This window comes from Lepisma saccharinum, chromosome 4 (genome assembly GCF_977018435.1).
Source record: "Lepisma saccharinum chromosome 4, izLepSacc3.1, whole genome shotgun sequence".
In the NCBI taxonomy this organism is placed as follows: domain Eukaryota; kingdom Metazoa; phylum Arthropoda; class Insecta; order Zygentoma; family Lepismatidae; genus Lepisma; species Lepisma saccharinum.
In genome coordinates, this window is record NC_139232.1 from 20,720,366 (window position 1) to 20,746,644 (window position 26,279).

The following is a 26,279-nucleotide window of genomic DNA, read 5'->3' on the forward strand; positions in this document are numbered from 1 at the left end:
CCCTCTTCAACTCTAAAATTAAGAATCAATATACCAAAATGGATAGACTATATTGTACAATTTTCAGAAATTTTGAGATGGGCGTTTTTGAGAAAATGCTGTCTGAAAAAAGTTGAAAATGAATGTTTTTAATTTTTTGCAAAGAATTTTCTACATAACTTTGCAAATAGTTCAGTTCCCATATTCTATTATCCCAGTGGACATAGGCGTAACTTGGCGGGGGCAAGGGGGGCACTTGCCCCCCCGCCCTAAATCTTCAGATTTGATTAAAATTAACAAGTTAAGAGTACTTTTGTTAATATTCTAAGACCTGAGGAGCTAAGTACCCGTAACAAATAATACTAATTAGCATATAATCCTGGACACAATTTTTAAGGGATGCAAAACTGTTCAAATCTGCCCCCCCCCCCCCAGAAAAGTTAAGCCTCAAGTTCGTACCTGTCACCCAAAATTTAAGTCCCAAGTTACGCCCATGCCAATGGGCTTTCCCGATGGCGCAGTAGCAGCGTCGTCGCCTTGTTATCAAGAGATCTCGGGTTCGATTCCCGGTGGAGGCACATAGTGGTTCGGATCCCACTTTAAACTGTAGGTCCAGTCCCGATTAGCCTTACTGTGCATAAAGTGGACTTAAAACACCAAATCAATCTATTATCCCAGCAAAACTCATGCCTTGTTGTTCTACACTTTTTTAAAAAAAAATCAAATTTTCGTATTTTGATTCTTAATTTTAGAGTTGAATATGGTATCATAAATATGTTCTTTAATAATGTTTTAGAAGTACTTTGGTAAATCTTTCAAATAAAGGAAATCTTAAGTCTCTACCATTTTTTGTTATTGATAAATAGTGGTTTGAATATTGCATTATTTTCATTGCATAATTTTTTTTACTAAATATTGGGTCTTTCTTCGTGAGCTTGTAGCACTAACAAATCAACAAAAAATAAAAATATTTTATTTTTGGATATGTACTAGTATCTTGTGGTTCTTTAATATATTTTTTTAGCTGATTTTGAAATTCAAAGGTGACAAATTTATTACTTGCCTGTATGATTTGAGATGAAATGGCCCAGAAGATTATTTACACACTCATATTGATTAATATTTTGAACAAATTTTAATTATTGAAATTTTTAAGTATCGGTATCAGTATCGGTGGGAATCGGTAAGATTATCGGCAACGGTATCGGATGGAAGCTGTAAGAGTATCGGCAACGGTATCGGTTGGAAGCGGTAAGAGTATCAGCTTCGGTATCGGTTGGAAGCGGTAATAGTATCGGCATCAGAATCAGGTTGGAAGCGGTAAGAGTATCGGCATCGGCATCGGTATCGGTTGGAAGCGGTATCGCTTGAAAGCGGCATCGGCTCAGCCGTAATCTCCACCTGTCCTGCGGGCAAATGGGGAACATTGAAATAGTCTTTCTTTGTCGTTGTGCACCACAACCCAAGATTCGTGGCTGTGGTGTCTCCTAGGATAGGTGAGTCGAAGGCCGTCATACCCTGTCCTGGACAATAGATTGGTGGTTAACCTTGTCACGTTGTAGTGAATGAGATTGGATATCTCTTACCTGAGTGAAGTCAGCGCTTATAAACGCCTGTTCCATCCCCAGCCAAAAAGAGATGGGAATGATTAAAAGTTGTCGCCTCGTGCAGACCAGTTTGAAGGTTGCCCCTAGAAGTTTCAGTCCGGAAACACCTGTGGCGCTTCCCTGCCTAGATTCTTCGTTGTACCTAGAAAGAAAGAGACAAAAATTGACAATAGTCATCTCATTTCATGTAAATGTATACATCTGCTAGCCAAGGACGTATTTAGGGTGGGTCCAGGGTGTCCGGACCCCAGCCCCCCGAAAAACTTACTAACTTCAAAAATTAAGTAATGAAGTAAAAAAAAAATAGAATTAAATAATGAAAATATACTTGTTGTTTAATTGAGAGCTATTTATTTCAGCCAAACTTATAAAAGGCAAGGATTATATTGGGATCATACGACTATGAATGATAGTACGTAACAAAGATTTATGCAAGATTTATTACTACTTTTGACGTAACATTCATAAAATGTCACCAGGAACTTTACTTTTCGTTAACTGAATCTAACATACTTTTTCATGTATCCAATAAATGTTAATTCCTTATTATTTGACATTAATTTCCTTGCCAGGGCAGTTTTTTTTTAAATTTTGCCGATCTTAACTGCACGAAAGCTAGATAATGAATACGTGCTGTTACATCGCTATTCTTATACCGTCTATTTACCTGTTGGTGTAATTAAAATATAATTTTTATTAATTTGAATATTTAAATTAAAGCTATTTTAATTAATTTAACATAATTATTTTAGTTTAAACATTATTATTATTATTATTATTTTAAGACACTTGGTTCAGACCACCCACACCGAAACGTGCCTACTGCTAGCCACCAGACGTAAGCTTTTCAGAAGTTTACGTCAGTATCAAGCTTTTCCAGCAAAATACGTCATTTATCTTGTTAATGGAAGGTCGAGATGGTTCAGTCCAGCCACTATGTCACGAGTCTCATAATAATATCGCTGGACTCACGCTTAGAAATTATATTTGATTTAATTTCCCATTATTTAGCGTCATTTTTCTAGAGGGAGATAGGGATTACAATGATTTATACATAGTTTATATAATTTACAAAAACCATTATACACTACATAAAAATTAATTTACAACACTGTTTTGAAATGTTTTTCAATTGTGTTGGTTCATTAAATAGTCGTATTTATAACAAAACTTACAGCATTCTCTTCCAAGCACCATCTGGTGAGAAAAACTAAAATTTAGATAATAAACTAAGGTGCCTGAATCCAATATTACCTATTACCCAATATGGCCTATTTGCTGTTTTCAAGTAGTCAAGTAGTTGCGGTGCAGTGGTAGCGTCGTTGTCTTGTAATCAAGCAGAGGCGTCTCGTGAACGCATTCGGTGAATGCTGCGCATGCGTTAATTGTGTGAAAAAGGACAGCTTGCTCTGCGACGACATTCATGAGCATTTCTACATTCTAATTTCTTCATATAGGAGAAGTATTTATTTTATACGAGAGCGCTGAACTAAGCTTATATTACATTTCTTTGATCTGAAGTGAAAGAAAGTTATATTTCTTTTTCCCACAACTGATGCATGCGTCACTTCAGATCCAAGAAATGTAATATAAGCTTAGTTCAGCGCTCTCGTGTAAAATAAATACTTCTGCTATATGAAGAAATTAGAATGTAAAAATGCTCATGAATGTCGTCGCAGAGCAAGCTGTCCTTTTTCCCACAATGGATGCATGCGCAGCATGCATCGCATGCGTTCACGAGACGCCTCCGAATTCGATACCCGGTGGAGACACAGTGGTTCGGATCCCATTTTAAACTGTAGGTCCAGTCCCGATTAGTCTTTCTGTGTAAAAAGTGGGCCTTAAAACAACAAATCAATCAATCAATCAATCAAGTAGTTACGTGGTGAATTCAACAGAAAGCTTTAATATAACATTTAGACTGTCCGATTCAACCTGTTGGTTGTACGTACCTATAGTGCTGTAACTTGAGGGCAAAGAAGCGAAATAGCTTGACCTCATGATTGTATTCTGCATGTCCTAATATTGCATATGGAAGATATTACTTACTACATCTTCCACGTGATACGTGTTTATATCTCTAGTTCATATTATGATAGCTTATAATTTACATTTTACAACAATGTACTTAGTTTAGACTTTAATCTAAAGTACTGTTTACAAGAAAGGAAAACGAGTATGGCCTATATAGGAATATATCGTAAAGGACGTGTGCAAATGTGGCATTTGGTACTCTTATGTTCACGTAGTGTCTCTTAGAATCACTAAGAATGATGAAGGACCTTTCATTTGCTCAGAATGTGGTGTATTTATTATCCGATGACAAATTATGACACGTCACTTCCTTGTGTATTGATTGTAAACGATGTTATTTCTTTGCGTAATTTCATTATGTCGTTATGTAAATAAAATATAAGTGTATCACTATACTTATCTACCTATAAAAATAACATTGTGGTACTTCCTTTACAATTTATGTTGCACTTTTTTATGTGAATGGACAAAATATATTACTAGGACATATTGGGTACATATGTATTCAATATGGCCTAAACGTTACTTTTTAACCAAATCTTCACTGTACCCATGTTTTATTTGGAATTGACTCCAATTTTCAGTAAACGTCCAGAAATGTTCCCTCTTTTGAATCTTGCCACCAGTTTTACCTTTCTGACTTTGTATATTATTAAGAGACAACCTCAAACTTTAGGTAGGTCATAATGGGTTCAAGTACCGTAGAGTAGGTTAGTCGGTTCTGCATCACACTTGGTACGAGCCCTATTATTTTTATTAACTTAAGCACAATAGAAAACCTATTTTGACGATGTTTTTGTCGATTTTATACTATTGCAAATCTGTGTTTTTTCATCTCATACTTCATACGAGTGGTACGAGGCCTGTTTTTTTTTATTAATTTAAGCACAATGGAAAACCTATTTTGATGATATGTTTGTTGATTTTATACTATTGTAATTCTGTGTTTTTTCATCTCGTACTTCGTACGAATGTTATAATTTCTTACACCCACTTACACCTACACCCACGCACACCCACGCCCACCTACGCACACATACGCACACGCACGCCCACCCACCAACACCCACGCACAAGTTATTATGCTACATTGCGATGGCTCGTAAGGGTAAACTATTGCATCATGTTGCGCAACAAGTTATTACGCAATATTGTGATGACCCTGTATCTGATGTGTTGTTTTCTGATTGTTTGGGTTATGACGTAATCCGTGTCTTCTGATAGGTTCACTGTTTCTGATGTTTTCAACGCGGTCCGCGCTTAGATTATTTAAATGCGAAAGCATTACAGGTCAGTCAGTATCGTGAGAGTGTTTGAAGAGTGCGGACGCGTTGTTGCAGTGCTGCTCATAATTTTTTTTCATGTACTAAGCACAGGGTGATATTTTTTATACTTAGTACAAATATATATTTTATATGTAATAAAAATTGCTAATATAAAATAAAACGTCATGAATATTTTTGGGTTTAAAAAGCAACAACATAATCAGCCTGTAGAGAGAATTCAAGTGAACATGCATGTATTTAGATAAATTTATCATCAATTGAAAGGGTTACTTCTTGTTCATTTGAATAGTATTTGGTCTCATGTTGACGAGGATACTGGAAAGCACTTATTTGTATTTAATAATAACTTATCATCATATAAGTTAAATGTTAGTGGGAAAATTTAAATAAACGTTTCACCACCCAATGAAGCAGTTTTGCACATAGGTCGAAATTTGTATAGAATTAAACATAGTACATTACTTCCTGATACGTCTTATGATGTGGAAGCTGGTGAATTTGTGTATGTTGAGATAATTGGAGAGTATGATAAAATGATTTCTCTGTTTATCGAAATAAGAATAATCTTTCCTCTTATTAATATATAAAATACCAAAAAAAACATGGATATATTTGGTAATAGAAGGTGACAGGAGATTCCAGATAATTCAAGCGAGATTGCTAGTTTAGAAGCACGTCTAAAGAAACTGAAATTAGATTTACTCATATTACAGAATTCACTAAATCTAAATATTCAAGCAGAGGTTACTAATCTTCAAACTCAACTCATTGATCCTATAGTAAAAATTGATGGAGAACTCAAATCTTTGCTTGAGAAATATACTAATTTAGCTTCAATAGATAATCTTCAGAACTTAGAAGAGAATATTTCCAACTTGAAAAAAGAACTTGATAAATTTAGACAAATCCAGAGAACAAATACCGAACAGCTGACACAGCAATTAAATAACCAGGCAAATAGTATTCGTACCGAACGGCAAACCATCATCCAGAATATCAAAACTCAAGAAGAATATGAGCAGGTAAATGCTACTATTGCTAAATTGCAAGAACAGTTTTATTCTTTCGAAGTTCCTACATTGCAAAGTATCAAATCTAAATTACAGACAGATGAACTGCATACAGCTATAACAGAAGTTCAATCGAAACTGCAGACATTGGAAGATTTTATCAATAATTTACCTTCATCTTCTGAATTAAATGCTATTGCTCGGAGCGTTGCCGGCATCAAATTGCAGTTGGAGACTTATGAAGATTTTGGGAAGATACAAGGTACCATAGCTCACATAGAAGATACTATGGCAACTATGAGAAATGAGCTAACAAGTGTACAGGAAACTCTGGAATCGAAACTGTCTGGCATTACTGATATCCTAGCTATAGTTCAACAGCAAGTTACTAAGCTTGAAAGCTTGAATACTGAATCAGAATTATCGCATTTCCATCATCTTATTGACGACATTCAGAGCAAATTAGAGACACTGCAACAGTCTACACCTACGCAGGATGACATAACGCAACTGCAAGAAATTTTGAAAAATGCAGCTGATGCAACAGAACTTGATGCTATAAAATTAACTCTCACCACACTTCAGAATACTGTAGCTGCTTTGCCTACTTCTCAAGAAATCAGAGCTATGAGGAGAGCAGTACATCGAATTTTAAAATCTGAGGATATCAAAAACATTCAAGCAGAAATTGCGCAAATCAGAGAAACTGTTGCCACTCTCCAAAACAATCAAATAATTAACGAACTACATGCATTATTTACAGAAATCAGAAGTCAAGTACACGATCTTGCTACCCAGAGTTCTAAATTGAAACTTGTGGAAAATTTACAAGAGATTATTCTAATATTACGTCACAAATTACCACTCTTGAAGCAAGTCAAGAATCTGCTTTATCAGGTTTTGCTAACAACTGCATGTTGATGTAAAAATCAAACTTAGCTACGATGAGTTGGTTCGTACTATCAACGAACACTTGGAATCGGTTTTAAGCAGACTAGATGACGTAGATACTCGTCAATTTTATTTTATGGAAATTGCTAGGTTACAAAGTGTTCCAAATGCTCGAGGGCACTGGACGTACGCCAATGCTGGCAATGTTTACAAATTATATCCGTACACTCAGGTACATGAATTTTTTGTTGATGGTAGTTTACGATTTCTGAAGTTTAGTTTTCTAAAAGATTGAAAACATATTAAAGTTCCACAGTTTACTATAGTGCGAAAAGATGGTATACACAAGGCAGTTCAAATACCTATTGCATACTGGGATGAGCCTACCATTATTTATAAAGTACATGACGACGAACAATTATCAGTTTTTGATATTGAAATTGGTGACAAGCTAGTATTTGACATAAAGCGGTTATACCCTGAGGACAATCCATTGTATGCGATATTCTCACTTCGAACTCGATGTCAAGACAAGATATATTTCATGAATTACACAAACCAGCCCGTCGCAATTACAAGCGATTAAGTGTAGTAACAAGAGGTATAAATGATTTGTTCCAGGCAGATCTGATCGAGATGGCTCCTCGCCTAAAGGGGGGACTTTAAAATATTTGGATAAGATAAATCATGGTTACGAATATACGCTTACAGTTATTGATACCTTTAGCAAATATGCTTGGGCTCTTCCCCTAAAATCCAAGACTGGTACTTGTGTTACCGAGGCCTCTAAGTCGATATTCAGTGTGGGAAGGATACCAAAATATTTACAGACAGATAGAGGGAGAGAACTTTACAATTCTACATTTGCTAAGTTAATGCAACAACATAATATTAAACATTATTCTACATACAGTGATCTGAAAGCTAGTATAGTGGAACGATTCAACAGAACATTAAAAAATCGCATGTGGAGACAATTCACTCTACAGGGCAATTATAAGTGGGTGCAAATTTTACCCGAGCTAGTTCATGATTACAACAATACAGTACACAGTACTATTCGCATGAAACCTGCTGAGGAAACCAAATCTGATGAGGAACGATTGATTTCTACTGTTTATTGTAAAAATATACATACACTACCAAGAAGCCAAAGTTTAAAATAGGGGATCAGGTAAGGGTCAGTAAATATAAACAGTTATTCGAGAAGGTATTCACTAAAAATTGGAGTACCGAGTTATTCTGAGTGGTTCAAGTTTTACCAGGGAATAGAAATACATATATCATAAAAGATAATCATAACAAAATATCGAAAGGGAGATTCTATGAAGAGGAACTTAGTAAAACAAAATATCGAGATATATATATCTAATTGAGAAAATATTGAAGAGGAAAAATAATAAATTGTATGTGAAATGGTTAGGTCTGCCAGACAAAAGTTGGATAGAAGCAAACAAGGTGATTCTTTGACACCAACATAGAATGTGGTACAGCATTTACCAGATGTAGTCGAAACTAATAAAGAAAATGGAGACTTGTTACCTGATAACATAAGATGCCTCATTGCAGGCGCATCAGGTTGTGGAAAAACCACTTTGCTGGTTGATAATTTCTTGCTTGCCCCCAATCCGCTAGATTGGAAAAATAGACACTTGTATATATTCTCAAATAGTTTAGAGCAACCGAAATACCAACAACTCATGAAGCTACATTTGCATCAACAATGAAACCTCCCGACCAATGTTTGAAAAATTCTGTTGTGGTGTTTGATGATGTTATTTTGGAAAATCAGAATGAGATTAGAAATTTTTTTACACAGGGTCGTCAGAAAGAAATAGACTGCTTTTATTTAGCTCAAACTTATTCCAAAATTCCCAAACAGTTACTACGAGATAATACAAACTTAATCTGTTTGTTTCGTCAAGATCATAGTAATTTGAAACATGTATACGATGATTACGTGGGAGGAGACTTAAATTACAACCAATTTTCAAAATTCTGTTCATCTTGTTGGAAAAGCGACGATTTTGGATTTGTCACTATCGACATGACTCGTAAACCTAACAATGGCATACTCAGAAATAAAATCAACGACTTTTTAAACATTGAAACGATATAAAATAACCATTAATAAAAAAATGACGAAACATAAAATAGAAGATAATTCGAAATTACGAGAGTGCTTGTCCAAACGTTTCAAAGGATGGAAATCAGAGAACGAGGTTTTTACGAACAACACAAGCGTCAAGACCAAGCTATTATCGATGCAATCAGTGGTCTCGGTAAAGAGATTAAGAGTGTGACAGAACAAAATAAAAACCTCATCAATGAATTGGTACCTCTTACTGTTAAAAATTATGCATATTTTCCTCCTACGCCATTATCTAGTATCCATACTCCTCTGGTACTTAAGGAACCACCTGCTAAAGTAGCTATAGAAGAATCAGAGAAAATCGAGTTGGGTCCCCTGGCAAGAGATTATTTGAGTACAGGAAAATTCGAAAAAGATGAAGTATTTGGATTGTATCCAACTATGGAGGGTAATGCAGGCGTAGTATGGAAAATTGGCAAGTCTAAAGTTACATTCGAAGGGGACAACATAAAAATTAATTTGAGTGGGAGAAACAGCTGGTCTAGATATCCTGGTACCGTAGGGCAATGGGAGCTTATTACCAAAAAACAACCAAAACATTTTACAGAAGATGATTATGAAAGTTACTCTGAAATTTTGACACTCTCTGATGCTTTGTACCAAAATAACGATGCTAATCAAAAGCGTGTAAAATCGAGCAGCGGGGATAAATACAAAAATGTGATTAAACCTATCTGGAATCAACTAAAAACCGGTAGTGGTATAAAACAATACAATACTCTACCTAAGCAATTTGTATTCGTAAACGATGTGAGAAAACTTATAGATAGGATGTTGCTTGTTATAGCAGGGGAGGAAAATGCTGAGAACAATAATTTCCATAATGAGAAAATGGGTATTGTAAATATGATTAGTTACAAATTAGCTAATTTTATTGTAAGGGATCCTAAAGGTATAGGATACTAAATTAAAAATATCAATACTCTACCTCCTAAATTCTGGAATATATCAGAGGGTCGAGGTTTAGTGAATGATATTATTAATAAACTTCCGTTCGAGTTACACGTACCCGGTTACCAATATTGTGGTCCTGGTACAAAACTTGAGAAACGAATAGAAAGAGGTGACAGGGGTATTAATCCTCTGGATGCAGCTTGCAAAGAACATGATATTTGCATACAACAAACACAAAGATCTGAATGATCGTCATGTGGCTGATCAAAAATTGGAAGAGGCAGCTTTTGGAAGATTAACAAGCAGAGATGCATCGTTGGGTGAAAAAATAACAGCGTTGGGTACAACTATTGCTATGAATACAAAACAAACATTAGGGTGGGGTTTGTAATATAAATACACTGAAATATAATAATAATAACAACAACAAAATGAAACCAAAAGGAGTTGTGTACCAAATACCGTATCACGATCTTAAAAATTTAAAACTTAATTCGATTTTAACTAAAAAACAACAAGAAAAGAAGAGGCAATGTATAGCCAAAGGGAACGGAATGAAATTATTACTCAGTACGCCACAATTAAAACCATTGCAAAATGCAAGAAAGAAAACACACAGTGGTGGATTCATATTCAGCATTTCAGCTATCCTGGCTGCATTAGGAGCAGTTGGGAGCTTGGCTGGGGCTAGTGCTGCTATTGCGAAAACTGTGATTGATTCGAAGAAGAATAAGGCAGAACTAGAAGAGCAAAAGCGTCATAATCTTGACATGGAGAAAAAAATAGGCAAAGGTGTGAAGTCTAGAGCACTTAGAAAAAAAAGAAGAAGCACTCACGAACCAAGACATTGAATCTTTAGTTAAAATATTTAAAATTAAACACTTCAGGGGACTTTTTCATGTCTGATTCTCTCCCTAAAGGTAGTATTAACTCTTGAGAATGTGGCGTGGTGAATTTGGACAAGTCCGAAAACGTCGGTACTCACTGGATATGCTATTATAAACAAAATGACAATGTTTTATTTTCGATTCTTTCGGAGAGGTACCCATACAGAATTAATTCGTTACTTGAAACATGTTAAAATTTATTACAACGACGATTGTATTTAAGATTTCAGCGAGATTTCGGTTTTGAAACTACATCTTCACAGTGACATTATCTATCCAAAATCCATAGCTCTGAGAGCATTCTACAGTATGTATCTGATTCCGAATGTAACTACCTACAACAATACTATATTAGTAGGTAATGAAAAAATAATTATTCCTCCTGGACAGTATAACTTATCAACTTTACAATTTGAACTTCCAACCACTGTCTTGCTTTCTCAAAATTCTGTAACACACAGAGTAGAGATTGTAATTACCAATGAAACAGTGGACTTATCTACCATGGGGGAACTTTCAGGATTTGAGAACAATAACAATTTAGAACCAGGTGTTAGGCACGTAGGTAAATTTATACCAATATTCTTAGCTATAGAGACATTGAATATTCACTGTAACATTGCCAAAGTATGATTATCAAAGCAGAAGAAAATTCGATTGGCAGCCACAAGGAGACAGGTATCATTGCTACATTTAAACCGAATTCGGAATTTATGGAACTTATCTTCTATTCCCCAATCCCACCAGTCTATTTCCCTGTTTCTATTGATAAAGTTAATTACATAGAGATAACAATTACGAATGAGAAAAATGAGATCATCGATTTTGCCGGTGCTAATAGCACTGCGATAATAGAAATTAATATTTAAAATATATAAATAAATACCAAGATGGAAAATATAGAGAGTTATGAATTACGGTCCTTCCCTCCAAACAGAAGAACATTTGCAAATTTGAATCAGCCCAACAAATAGATACAGTATGATATCACAGTGGGGGACGGGTTCATTCATCCACATAGATCTGATCTGTATATAAAATTTGATATTGTAAAACAAAGTAATGGTGAAGAATATCCAGCTACTGCTAATATATATATCTCCCCTCCCTGTATCTAATATAAAACTTATAGATAATTTTGTTCCATTCTTATTCTCTCAAATTGAAGTCAGAAAGCATGGTGCAGTGATTGACAGGATTGATTGCACTGGAATTACATCTACTACAGTAGGACATTGAAACTGTCCAAATCAGAGAATACTTATTATAAAGTTAATGGGTTCGAAGCTGGAACAAAAATTCATGCAACAAGTCACACAGTACTGTTCCCCATGAGATTGCTATTTGGATTTTTCTCTGATTATAAAGAAATTATGTGGAACGGTGGTTTGAGTGTCATATTTCGCAGAGCACCCAATGATCATAATGCCATCATGAGATACAAAACTTTGAATGCAGATGGAACAGCTAATGAGACTAATTTACCCGAAGCTGCGAAATGTGTGATCCAGTTTAGGGAGATGCGAATGTTTATAGTTGAATATGAATCGAATTATGCTCTTAAATACAAAGCCAACATTTTGAAAAATCCTCAAATTCCGATTCAGTTTTATACTTATCAATGCATACAGAGGTCAGTGGAGGGTAAATTGTTTGAATTTGATCTTACTAATCAGTTCCAATTTTTGCAATATGACATGCCAGATTTCGTAGCTGTGCTGTTTCAGACAGGGAGAGATGACAATCAGGAAAAAGATAGCAGCCAGTTTGATAATTGTAAAGTTAAAAATGTGTATCTGAAGAATGGCAGAAATGAAGTATAAAAGGTAAAGTATTCCCCTGTGCATAGCACCACGCCATGAAGGCGTATAGGGGGTGAGGGGGTAACGCCCCACACTTTCTTGATCCGGTCGTGAGTGGGGGTGATGTGATCAGCATCACGCCCCTGACCGCCTTTACCCCCCAGGGTTTCCCCCAGGTACCCATGTTATTCGACGCTGGGTAGGCGCCGGGGCCGCTTCCACCGTTAGAAAAGTTCCCGGATTTGAACCGGCCGGGGATCGAACCCGGGACCTTGATCATGGTAGTCAGACGCGTTACCGACTGAGCCACCGCGGCCACAGAAATGAAGTATTTCCTCGTAAAAATTACAATTTAAACAATGCAAAACAAGATTATTTAAAATTATATGAAGCTTTTAGTGCATTTAAACGAGTAACTGAAAGTAGCATAGACATGTATTATAATCCAAATGACTTCATAATTCACAGACCAATGATTTTAATCAATGCATCAAAAAGAAAATTAATAGTTATAAATGATCGAACTAATATAAAATTGATAAGTGAATTTCATGAAATTCTATCTGAAAATACTACATGCAGTGCAATCTTAATTGTGGAGAAATCATATATTTATGATGTAAAAAATGAAACAGTGATAGAAAAATTTTAATAGTATAGTAGAGAATAATATATAAAAAATTAAACTATGTGTTGACTGCAATTATTACTAACTTCGAAACTAAAGTTCCCCCAAGGCAAAGTATGGATTCCACACTTGAGAATACACCTTTTGTCGTCATGTGGATCCAGGGCTACTTTGTTTTATTTTATTCGTTGAAATCTCATGGTTTGAGCTTTGTATTCTATTATCCTCTCGAAGTATCCTCGACTGTGAAGAAAGACAACAAATATAATCCTGGAATGTTAGTTTGTTTTCCACAGTATCTTTGAACGTTCCTCTTGCTTTCTTCGTGACGCTGCTCTCTGTTCTGAATGTATACATCTTCGAACGCAAACCAGCGAACTCAACAATAATATCACCGTTTCACTCATCTTCGAACTTGCCGAGAACCTTCTTGTTGTGGGAAGAAATTCCAAATCTTTTGGGTTGAGGATAGGAAGAAGTGTCGAAATACCCAAGCATGGAAAGATGTTTAAGATCTTCGTAGAGGTTAGATGTTTGTGTCATAAATAAAACTATCAGTGTCCATGTACAAAATTGACAGCTTATCATTATTGAAAGGTTTCATAATATTATAGTGAAATTCGAACATGTACAGTTTCGACAAGTCGAGAACCGTTGCGCCAACGTAAATAGGTTTTCTGAATTTTATCAATTTTATATCTAGATTAAAAAAAGTTAAATTCTCACTGTAAATTTTTCGCGATTTGAATCTAAGATCAGATACTAATTTTCTACATTTATTGTTATCCGAAACCAATTTTATGTCTACATGCTTTCTGACGTTCTCCATTGTCTTTCCGTAAACGGCATTATTCATTAGTTTATAAAAATCTTTATCTAATTCTGAAATGGCAGCTGTTCTATGTCTCGTTTTGGTCTCAATATAAGATTTTAACCATGCAGAGTGTTTGAACTTGAGAATTCTTCACACATTTACTATCTGAACACCCTTCCCAATCAAAAACTGGAGATTCTTGTAGTGGACGACAAATCTCTCTTTTCTCTAGAGTTAACATAAGCTTGCTTTGATTAGAATCAGGTGGACATTTAATTTCCGGAGCCGGAGGCAAATCGGAAAAAATAGCATGCAAAGTATTTGGAAATTCAATGTCCACCTCAATGAACAAACCAAATTCACGATCGTCGAAACGATTAATATCAATTGAAAGAGGATCCAGCCACTCGAATCCTCCGTATGGAAGTTTCTGTATCATTGCGAACCCGTAGAGATTGTTTATGTCAGCGTAAAATATGTAACTCGATGGTCGATTTGCATCGTATTGATTCTCAGACATGTGAATATTGTTTGCCTTTGCGTATCTCTGCGAACATTGCACCATCCCCCAACGTATCCCCCTTTCTATAAAAAGTAACATGTCCACGTCCGATATCAATTCCAACTTGATCCTGGTCTGGAGCAACATAGCAGACCACGCCAAACCTGGAAGACTGAAGAAGTATGCTGGATCTAATTTATAAATATTTATTGCTGTTTGTTTGAACACTTGGAAAACATCAGCAAGTATTGTTACGTCTAATTTGAGATACGCATCGTGATAATTGCCAAGAGTATTGCATCTGAATTCCTTCCATATTAATTTCGCATGTTCGTATTCTTCGTTCGTGATTCCGGTTTTTTTCAGTTGACTGAAGAATTCTTTTTGAGATGGGAGAGTGTCATCGTCAAATTTAGATTCATCAGTTAAATATTCGTAAGGATAAATGCCTTTACGTTTAATAAGCTCTAGGGAAAACTAGCTTTTGTAATTTTAAACTGTTCGTCAGTAAGTTTACTCGCTAAAGCATCGAGACTTGCCGATAGGAATCTAAAAGAATTTAGAAACCTCATCTCTATGATTTCATTCGTTGCTGGAATTTTAACTTTCTTACTTATAGAAATATAACGCTCTTCGTTTTGAGCAAGAATATCTATTTTTTGCGTATCGTATCCAAGATTTCTAATTACGAAATGGAAGTCGTAATTGGATCCATTGTGAAAAAGTATTGGTACGAATTTGGGCTTGTGGATCTTGGGGTTGCAGGTGTTACAGATTCCACTAATGTAGTTTCCGGTGAAGTGATTGTGGTGAAATACTTTCCGATTCTCATTCGTGAAATGTTGATCGCACACTGGACACGTCTTAATGTTATTGTAAGATTGAAGTTCATCGCTTGATAGTGGAAGCATTGATTTCGATTGACATAAGAGGCTGCCAATGTTCTCAACCTCCTCCACCATCTTTTTGAAAAAGAGTTCAATGACATTCGGTCCGCTATATATATATATGGCTTATCTATCCTATCTTGCCAAACAACAACATATCCAAAACAATTTGGATCATGAACCTGGTACGGTGTTGTGGAAGACAATTCTGGATCCGGATCGCAATAAGACAATGGTTTGAGAAAAGCCTCAAAGTCCGCAATGATGATGGCCGGATGTTCCAACAAGGCCTTGTGCATTTTAAATTCTTCGAATTCATTTGCTTTGGGCATCAACATGTGAGCCGGTCTGTTAACTCCACAGTAGACTTTATGTTCAGCAAGTTTTTGAGCAGCAATTTGACGTCCGGTGAATTTTCTGTAGTCGACTTGTTTTTGATCGTCAAACGTGGTCAAGCACCTTGGACAGACCTCGATGTTGTGTTCATGCTTGGTTGTTTGAATTCTCACCAACCGTGACATTGAACGAATAAGACAGTAATGAAACTTGTTATCGTCAGCAATAAGAAGCAGATTGATTTCTATAGCATCATCATCAACAATATTAGTTATCCTAACAGGATGCTCAAAATTCTTAACTGAAGTATACGAATATCGCTAATCGTTTTCCTTTTCTATTTCTTACCCGGTTTTCAAACTTTGTTATGTCGGAAATAGTAACCGGGTATTCGATTCCTGTCATAGCATATTCAATCTCATCGATATATTGTGTGAAGTGAATAACTCGACATGGATTATTTGAACGATGAACAGGGTGAAGCGCTGCTAAAATGCACCACACGAAACACTTATCGTCGGTGTTATAAATGTTCAGCACGGCTTTCGTATGCAGAATTTCTACCGGAACGTAGCTCGAAGCAGAAAAAGGTGTAAATTTGTTTACATAAGCGATTAACCTGTGAGGACTTCCACATAGAGACCAACCTGGTCCCTTAGCCTCGAACTCATCGTGTTTCCTAATCAATTCACTAGTAAGATTAGAATAAAAAAACGTTCAAATTATCAATGTCTGCCAAATAAAAAACTTGGTGTTTCGCTTTGTGAAAGAAAATATTTCTTGTACCATTGGGTTTCTCATATTCACAAATTAGATCAACATATACTTTTATGCAGTTGTTTTCTAGTTTATTTTTCAGAATATTTATGATAGATGTTTTAATTTCACTCAAGAAACTAGAGATATCACAGCGTTGGTTCGAAGTAAAACAGAAATCCAAGAGTTGGTTGTTGAATGCAGATCTAATCGGCTTTTGGTCATTAGACATCTTAATTTGTTTAGAAGTAGAAGCTTCAGTATCAGGATGATTTTTCTTTTCAATGTTCCATGTCCGGTTGATGCCTTGCAACTTTTCATGTGTTTACTTAAATTAGCAATGCTAATTATTTTTTCGCATTGAGTACAAGGCCTAGTAGATAACAAACGATTTATTTTCGAACCTGCTTCGCAATATCTTGCCCTATGCTTGCTAATATTAGTTTTGGAGATGAATTTTTCACAAATGACACATTCGATGAAAGTGCTAGATGACATTTTTTTAAATATGCTTTAAGTAAATAACAATAAGACGCACAATCAAGTCAAGATTCAATAAGACAATTTTAAACTTACGAAAATTGATAGAATTTAACTTAAGAAAGACAATAGTTATAAATATAATAATTTTTTTCAGGTCTGGTATTTATATAGAAATTTTCTCCAAAAAAATTCAAAATTCAATACAAATACAAATTCATACAAATTCAATCTGTGTGAAAATCAACTTGAACCCTCTTCAAAATAAAATAATTGTAGTTATTACGACAAAATTTTCAGCTATGTTATATATACAGAATTTTCAGAGACAATAGAAGTAGACCGGAAGTAGACCGAAAGTAAATTTGTGTGGGTGGGCGTGGGTGTGCGTGGGTGTATGGTTAAAAAAACCTGGAAAAACTCACAAGTGTCTGTCAAGTAGACCGGAAGTAGACCGGTAGTAGACCGGAAGTAGACCGGAAGTGGACCGGAAGTAGACCGGAAGTAAATAGTTGTAGGTGGGTGTAGGTGGGTGTGGGTGTGGGTGGGTGGGTGTAGATGGGTGTAGGCGTTACTTACTTTAACTTGTAAGAAATTATGACATTCGTACGAAGTACGAGATGAAAAAACACAGATTTACAATAGTATAAAATCAACAAAAACATCATCAAAATAGGTTTTCCATTGTGCTTAAATTAATAAAAACAATAGCCCTCGTACCACTCGTACGAAGTATAAGATGAAAAAACACAGATTTGCAATAGTATAAAATCGACAAAAACATCGTCAAAATAGGTTTTCTATTGTGCTTAAATTAATAAAAATAATAGGCCTCGTACCAAGTATGATGCAGAACCGACTAACTACTCTACTAAGTACCTTAGTTTATTTTTCAATTAATCGGAGACATTTCGTACGTTCTGTTCGAAACTTGGTAGAAAATTGTTGTAATTGTTAAGAAGAGCACAAGCTACTTTAAACACTTCCTCAAGAATTAAAACGGAGGATAAATCTATCGATAAGTAGATCTATTTTTTTTTCTGGGAAGAATGCAGAATAGGTTGTGCATATGATAAGATGTAACGATAAATATACAGTTGAACGTGAGTTATACGTATGACAAGGTGAAGAGAAAATAATTCGTATAACTAGGTCTAGGATTATTATGACTTAGCATATTTTTTGGGAGGTGGGGGCAAGTGTGATGTGTTTCCCAAACATATAGAAATTCAAATTATGAAGAAACTAGTAAAATTTAGGCGCTTTTTAAGAGCATATTTTGGCATATTTGGCCATTTCTGCGTGATAGAGCATATCTTGATGAATTTTTTGGTCGTATTCAGCATATTTTTGCATTTTCTTGATATATACAGTCATGTTTTCTTTTGGACTCAAGCAAATTTTTTTCATTTTTATTTGAAAATTTAGAGAAAGTATTCATTGTGCATTGCAACTCAGGGCCCATAAAGTGAACTAAAAATAGCACGTATGTGAAAATATCTCAGCATTTAGATATTAATTTTTGAAACAGTCCAGTTATAAGGGCATATTTTTTAAATTATAGTGCACATTTTGTAAAATTTTAGGTCATAAGAGCATATTTATGTGGCCGTGGTGGCTAAGTCGGTAACGCGTCTGACTACCATGATCAAGGTCCCGGGTTCGATCCCCGGCCGGTTCAAATCCGGGAACTTTTCTAACGTTGGAAGCGGCCCCGGCGCCCACCCAGCGTCGAATAACATGGGTAACTGGGGAAAACCCTGGGGGGTAAAGGCGGTCAGGGGCGTGGTACTGATCACATCACCCCCACTCACGACCGGATCAAGAAAGTGTGGGGCGTTACCCCCACGCCCCTATAAGCCTTCATGGCGTGGTGCTAAGCACAGGGGAACACTTTACCTTTAAGAGCATATTTTATTTTGCATACTTTGGTGATTTGTAGGTCATAAAAATCCTAGCACTATGTAATAACTGAGAATTGTATAAAGCCCCTACGGGTTTTTCGGTTAGAACTTAGGCTGTGCCAGTCTAAAGCAACTCGCTTATACGAGAGGTACCTGTAAAGGGACTCGCCCCTGAGAAATAAGGAAAACACGAAAAACATTCACTGTTTAACACTTCTATGGACTGGACAATGGCTGGGTCATGATAACAATAGAAAGGATGTTCGTTTACCTGTAGATTCCTGTTTAGATGATTTTTTGCTGATTTGGTAGATAAGGCACGGTCCTGAAATAAAACGTCTTTGGGGAGCGCAACTCCCCACTTCTACCTCTAACGTATCACCGATATTCAATCTATAACTTTGAGACCACAATTTTTGGACTATAACTGAGAACGAGATCTGCTATCCCGATCTACGAGAGTCATCCGGAAAGTAGTACCCGTTCGCGCCGTGTGGAGCACTAGTGACGCAGGTAGCCGCCGCCTAAGGTCAAACGACTTCAGTTGACTGTCTACTCAGTGTGTACGAAGTTTCGTAGCGCTGTCATTTTAATTATTGTTTCTGTGACTGTTTACAATGTTACGTTACGTTCAACTGATTTCCTGTGGATTTCCGTATCAGCGGAGTTTTAAAGATCCGCTGAAGGTCGCCGGTGTATTATGCTTTTAAGAAGCTACTCCAGCGCTTCAGCCGGATCCCTTGGCGAAGTGATTAGTCTATTGTGCTATGACACCAGAGATCCCGGGTTCGAGTCACGCCTTTGGAGTGATGCGGAATTACTTACAAATCAGATTTAGATACCTTGTCCATATCATTATTAAAATACTGTAATTGTATCTATTCTGAGGAAGAAGATATACGTAGCGTAATACAGGTTATTTAGTGGTAAATTATCGAATCTGAAAGTTTTATTCTTGAATACTTTACATTTATCACTATATTAGTGAACACTTCGTTACTGAAATACTACAGTAGACACGATAGTTTTATAATATTACTTCCCAGTTTTAAATTATCGTCTAAAGTAGCATTTCTTTTACTAATTACTGTGCGAAGTGTGGTATAAGCGATTACTAAATCTGGAGTATTTCAGATTTAGTATTATGTGGATTAGCTTCCACTTTGTGTGTAAATTTTACTTTCTGGTCAAGTGTGTAACTTTTCCTCTTTTCCTCTCTCTGTTGTCAATGCCCGACCAGTAGCAACTGAAAACTGTCACTTCTGTGACATTGTTGTAGGTTGGTTACGTACAGGGTCAACGAAGTTAGTAATAAGTTGTGTTTTATACAGCGTACATTGACACACCTGTAGATTGAATTGTAGTTTCTGCAAATATGGTGTAGAAGGAAACAAAATGCCGCAGTACTAATTGAGGTGAGTGTACAAAACAACAATTAGTACGTACAACACCTAATGACGTATAAATGTACTACGTACAAATAAGGGTGAATTAACACGTTTTTATATTATATTTTGTCGAAAATTCGGCATCTCCGCTAGCGTCTCCCACCACACTTCTCGCGATCTCTCGGCCTCCCAAGGAAATGGACGCACGGTATATAGTCACATCAAAACAATACAAGTGTTCGTTTGAGGTCCAGTTTGTGATCAGATAAACTAATCGAGACTTCAAACCTTCAATGTGAGACCTGAACCAATGTAGTGTACCTCCACGGACCCCGGGCCCCTTTCATTGTAAGCAGTGGCGGCGATTGGGTTCCAAAACTAGGAGGGTCTGATTACCATGTGCTGATAAGCCATTAGGCGAGACAGGATTATATTAAGAGCAATGGGATGCAATCGTCCAAAAGGATATCCATTAGAACAATATGACTAATGTAATAATGCCTCCTAGCGGAAACAATTTGCTAAAACTCCCAACTTAAAATAGTAGCATCCCGCTGTACTCTACCTGGTGGAATTACCTCTTGAGAGAGTCGACGCAGACAGCGACTATGAGGGAGGCTATGACCATGCATCCCATGTAGATTCCTGCCAGAGTGTAGATCTTTGTGTCCTCCGGTCTCTTGAGGTTCGCATTCTCCCCCGTGTCCTGGTGGCAGAAGTTAACGCCGCAAATTTCCTCAATGTCCACTGTACTGTTGCTGCTGGATTCTCCAAGTGATAGCACTGCAATAGAAAGAAGAAACTTTGAATCTGGACCAAGAAATGGGATTGTCGATTGTCACTTCGGTCTGATCGCTACCTAAGGGTGCTTTCAGACCGAAGTGACAAGCGACATGAGATCTCACACAGAAGCGACAGACGACAAGAGAGACAAGCACATCAAGTATGTGGAAAAAGCTGTTCGAGCGATATACAGAGTGTATCATAAGTAATTGCGCAAACTGACACAGTTTAAAGTACACGATAGTAGAAGCATAAAAGTCTCAGTAAACATGGATCTGCAAACGAGCCGTTTTCGAGATAATATCGAATGTGTGCTTACAAGCCACCACTGACTTCATTGTTTGTAAACGTCATCCTAGTTGGTAAAATGCTAATAATGTGTGCGAATGTGTGGTTAGAAGCCGTCACTGATTGCATTTTGTAAACACCGACTGATTTACTCCTTGCGCGTTGCGAGGTTTGCTCTTTGTTTACACAAGAGAACATTTCCGAGAGGTGGCGTTGTAATCAAACAGGATGGATACAATCAGTACAGAGAGTTGAAGACTGAAATTGGTAAACGCTGTAAGTGCCACAAGAATTCAAAGATCGCTTTCCACGTTAAACTGTGAAATGTGCCATGCTTGATAATGTGGTAAACGTGAAATGTGGCTGGTAGCCCTCTCAGTAGTTCAAAGGGCGTGTAAAAAGGCACTAGTGTGAACGTTCGTACGGGCTGATGTGCTGAACGATGCGATTTCCCAACACTTTCGCTTTTGGCACTTACAACGTTTAGCATTTTTAGTCCTCAATTGTACATGCTTGTGACCATTTCCGAAGTGAACCAGGGATGTTCGAAAGAATTCGAAACTCAATGCGGAATCGCGTACAGTATTGCATCCAGATGCAAGGACGAACTTTGAACACCTCCTTTAACAGATACAAGTGTACAGTAATTGTAACATGTAACATACTAACGTTTGTTAAGGTAAGTAGAATGTTCAATAAAAGCAATGAGATCTCCAATGACTTTTCTTACTGTATTATTAGCATTTTACCAACTAGAACGACGTTTACAAACAATCAAGTCAGTGGTGGCTTGTAACCACACATTCGCAATTATCTCGAAACCGGCTCGTTTGCAGACACATGTTTACTGAGACTTTTTCGCTTCTATTATTGTGTACTTTCAATTGTGTCAGTTTCCGCTATTACATATGATACACCCTGTATACAATTTGTCTTGTCGCTCCGTTACGAAATTTTGCATTTTTTTCTAAAGGTACGTTTCTGAGTGACACGTGTAGCTTGTCACTTCAGTCTGAAAGGTTTCAAACAACACAAGCTGATAGTCACGGTTTCAAGGGAACCACGTCTTCTCCCTCAACTTGTTAACAAAGACAGATACAAAAAAACTTACATCAGTTCCTAACTACGTATAATGAAGCCTCATCACTTGTCTGTTTATCTGCTTTCAAGAAGCAGGAAAACGCACACAATCTGAAGGTCACATTGTTTACCAGCAAAATTTGTTAAGTTTGCTGTCGTAAAAACCTGTTAACAATCCTAACATCTATGTTAGGGATGTCGTTAAGGATGCACAAACAGGGATGTCGTTAAGGAGGAACCGGTGGAGAACTGCCCTGCTGACTTTCGGGAATTCTGCTGAACATACAGGGTTATATTTACTTTTGTTTAGGGCCTCACCGATGGCGCAGTGGTAGTGTCGTTGCCTTGTAATCAAGGGATCCCGGGTTTGATACCCGGTGGAGGCACATAGTGGTTCGGATCCCACTTTCAACTTTAGATCCAGTCCCGATTAGCCTTACTGTGCGTAAAGTGGACTTAAAACACCAAATCAATCCAATCCATTAGTTTTCTTTATTTTTATTTACATAATACTGTTCCTCATTCATCAAGGTACGTATATTGAGAATTGTTGACGTCATCTTCTATTGTTATAAATAGGGCTGAGCCGACACCACTTTGAACCGATACCGATTCCGATACTCTCACCGATACCGATACCGATACTCTCACCGATACCCACCGATACCGAAGCCGATACTCTCACCGATACCAACCGATACCGATACTCTCACCTATACCCACCGATACCGATGCCGATACTCTCACCGATACCCACCGATACCGAAACCGATACTCTCACCGATACCAACCGATACCGATACTCTCACCGATACCCACCGATATACTCACCGATACCCACCTATACCGATACCGATACTTGAAAATTGAAATTAAAAAATGTTCAAAATATTGATCAATATTGGTGTGTAAATAAAATATTCTTCTGGAATTATATGCATCATGAAAATATGTCATTACAAAATATAGTTTTTCGTGCAAAAAAATGGTGCAAAATAAAGAGAAAGTTTGAATTTTGCATAATTTTCAGGATAATTGGGCTGCGCGAAAGTGTCGCGCGGGATTTTTGCGGACCCCGTGAAAGACGAAAATGTTAGAAATGAATCGAACCCGGGACTTCTCTATTTCAATTTGACAGCGTACAATCGGAGAGACCCTTTTTATAGTTGGGAATGGAAAATTAGAAACCTGTATAATAAGTGGAAATTGTTGCATGTTTTTAAACTTGTAATAATATGTAAAACATAGTGGATGGCCAGAATTAAAGTTGCCCTACACAGAGCCCTCTGAAGCCCTTTTGCGGTGAAACTTGGCACATAGAGGATATGGAAACCATGGGGAAGCGAGTGCTGACAGAAAAAAAAATAGTTCAAATTTTCACCACCTGGTGACACCGAGGCGCTGCAGTAACAATTTGAATTTGAATTAAAATTTTTGGGGTGCGCCAGCACTGAGGCTATTTTGCACCCGTCATACTATACCTGGTCCAGCCCCTTATCATAACAAAAATAAAAGCGTGTCTGAAAACTAAAATTTCCTTACCGTGGTTAAAGGCTGAGGCTAAAAAAGGCGCTCAGCACAAATAAGGACAAAACACAGGACGACACAGAATTATACTAGCCATGGGGCCAGTCGCCAGAGCCTCGTTAGTCTGCACTCCAGGGTGTACTACGTGGAAGGGGCACCCCTTACACCTCCGCTGCAGTAACAACAAGTATTATTACTATTGTCTTTTGCATTTGTACTTGCACATTTTTTGTATGCAACTAATTTCTGTGTATTTTTCTTTTATTGTATCTGAGTATCATTTTACATTTAGCTGACTGCTCCATACGCAGTTTATCTCATTTTGTATGTATTCTCATATTGACAAGGGTTAGGTGGCAGAGCTGCCTTTGGCTAAAACTCGCCCGCTTAATAAAGAAAATGTATTATTATTATTATTATTATTATTATAAACTGGACATTTTCAGTAACTTCTCTATCATCACAAGGGCAAAATGCGAAAACAGAGAAGGGATGCAGTATCCTAAATGGGAATTTCTCTTCATAACCCCTTGTCCACTTCAGATACCATCGTGTCTAGAGTTAAAATTATTATTGCTTGTATAACCACTATTATGAGCTGTCACTGTGTTGTTGTTGAGTATTTTAAATGTTCATTAAATGCCCATAAAGGACTGGGCTTACAACAGGGGTCCAGAGGTGGCCCGCAGAGCACTTTGTCGTGGCCCGTGCCCGTTTCAAAAATTAAGTACTTAACATAAAAACCGAATTAAGTAAATGGTAGATGGTAGCAGCTACAGTTCTCAATATCGTAGTGTAGGTTCGTGGCCCGCGAGCGTCATTGAAATTGTTAATGTGGCCCGCACTGTCTGACGACCTGGCCCATGCCCCTGGCCTACAGCTTAAAGCAGGTTTGTCAAAAGTTCTATTGGTTCCATAACAGGACCGGAATCCTTTTCCCCGCACAATTTAAATTCGGTCCAAGATGCGTATTGTTCCATTTCGATACCGCACCGTATTTAAATTGATCGGAAAAAAGGTTCCGGGACTGAATTGAAATACAGGATAATCCGTTTGAGATGTCACAAAAGTAAACCTTTATACACAAGAGGTTAATGTACGTATCTATGAGCAGTTTGTTGGCGCCATACAAGCACAAAGAATGTAAGTTTCGAGTGAGTGTAGGTTTACAGACTTCAGCCACATGGCGGCGCTAATGTGCATGGTAACAAAGGTGGTGGTCACGTAACAACAGCGCACACAGTATGTCGTATGGTATGCGAAATTTTCAAGTATTACATGCATGCTACTGCCGCCATGCAGCTGAAGACTGTAAACCTCCACTCACTCGAAACTTACATCCTTTGTGCTTGTATTACAATAAACTGCTCAGATACCTAAATTAACCTCTTGTGTATAAAGGTTTACTTTTCTGATATCTCAAACGGATCACCCTGTACTTTAGTGATAAAAAGGTTCTTTACGGTTCCTAATCTATTTACTGTTTCTGATTTTCTCTCAAGAAGCGGAATCGAATTTACAGTTTGACAGGAAAAGAAGTATACTGAGAGTGTGTACAATGCTACCAAATTTCGGTATACTTCTTTTCCGGCCATACTGTATTTGCCATACCTGGATCTGCAAACAACACTGGTTTAAAGTGTGATCCGAACCACTATGTGACTCCACCGGGTATCAAATCCTGAACACCTTGATTATAAGGCGGCAACGTTACCATTACACTATCGGTGGTAGCCAAAGAGCCATTACTGGCCCTGTTTAGTTAGCTGCACTTTTTGACACTCGGTGTAGTGCAGGTGTATCCTGGTGTCAGGCTGGTGCAAGGAAATGAAGTTCAACCAAGCAGAGGAATAGCGGTGTTCAAGTTAAGGAGATTCAACAAATGCCTGTCTGCTGCATTAAACGTTGATTTGATGGCACGCACCATGTGATCATACACCAACCACTACACCGCTCCGGAACGTAGTGCAAACGGTAGCCAACTAGACGCGCAGGTACAGAGAGTGTCAAGAAGTGCAGCGAACTAAGCCTCGCGTCAGGTTAAGTTTGCAGAAGGTTTTCGCATATGTAGATCCAAACGTGCGCGCAGAATATAGTTCCGCTGAGACGGGTTCAATTCCGACACAACTGCACACTTCCAAGAAAACAGTTATTTAATGTGTAATATACAGACAAAATGATACATCCATTAGCAGGTATGTACTTGATCGGTTGCAATCACTGTGCAGACGAACTTGAATACGCAGATTCGCCAACTGGGCATTCGGTAGCGCTGAAGGAACACAAAAGCTCAAGAGCGAGTCGAGTGAGACTGAATACGTTTGCAAAGCGCGTGGAATCAGTGATATCAGTGTTGCACATCCC

General features: G+C 37.3%; 1 protein-coding gene across 1 annotated transcript in view; it reads right to left on the reverse strand.

Moving 5' to 3' along the window:
* The window catches only part of LOC145986859 (UNC93-like protein), a 45,787-nt gene that overhangs the window by 13,909 nt on the left and 5,599 nt on the right, over window positions 1-26,279 (reverse strand). The window contains exons 3-4 of the mRNA XM_083121331.1: window positions 20,816-21,020; window positions 1,566-1,728 (exon numbers count right to left, since the gene is read on the reverse strand). Of these exons, the coding sequence (XP_082977457.1) occupies window positions 1,566-1,728; window positions 20,816-21,020 (368 nt within the window). The remainder of the gene's footprint in view (window positions 1-1,565; window positions 1,729-20,815; window positions 21,021-26,279) is intronic.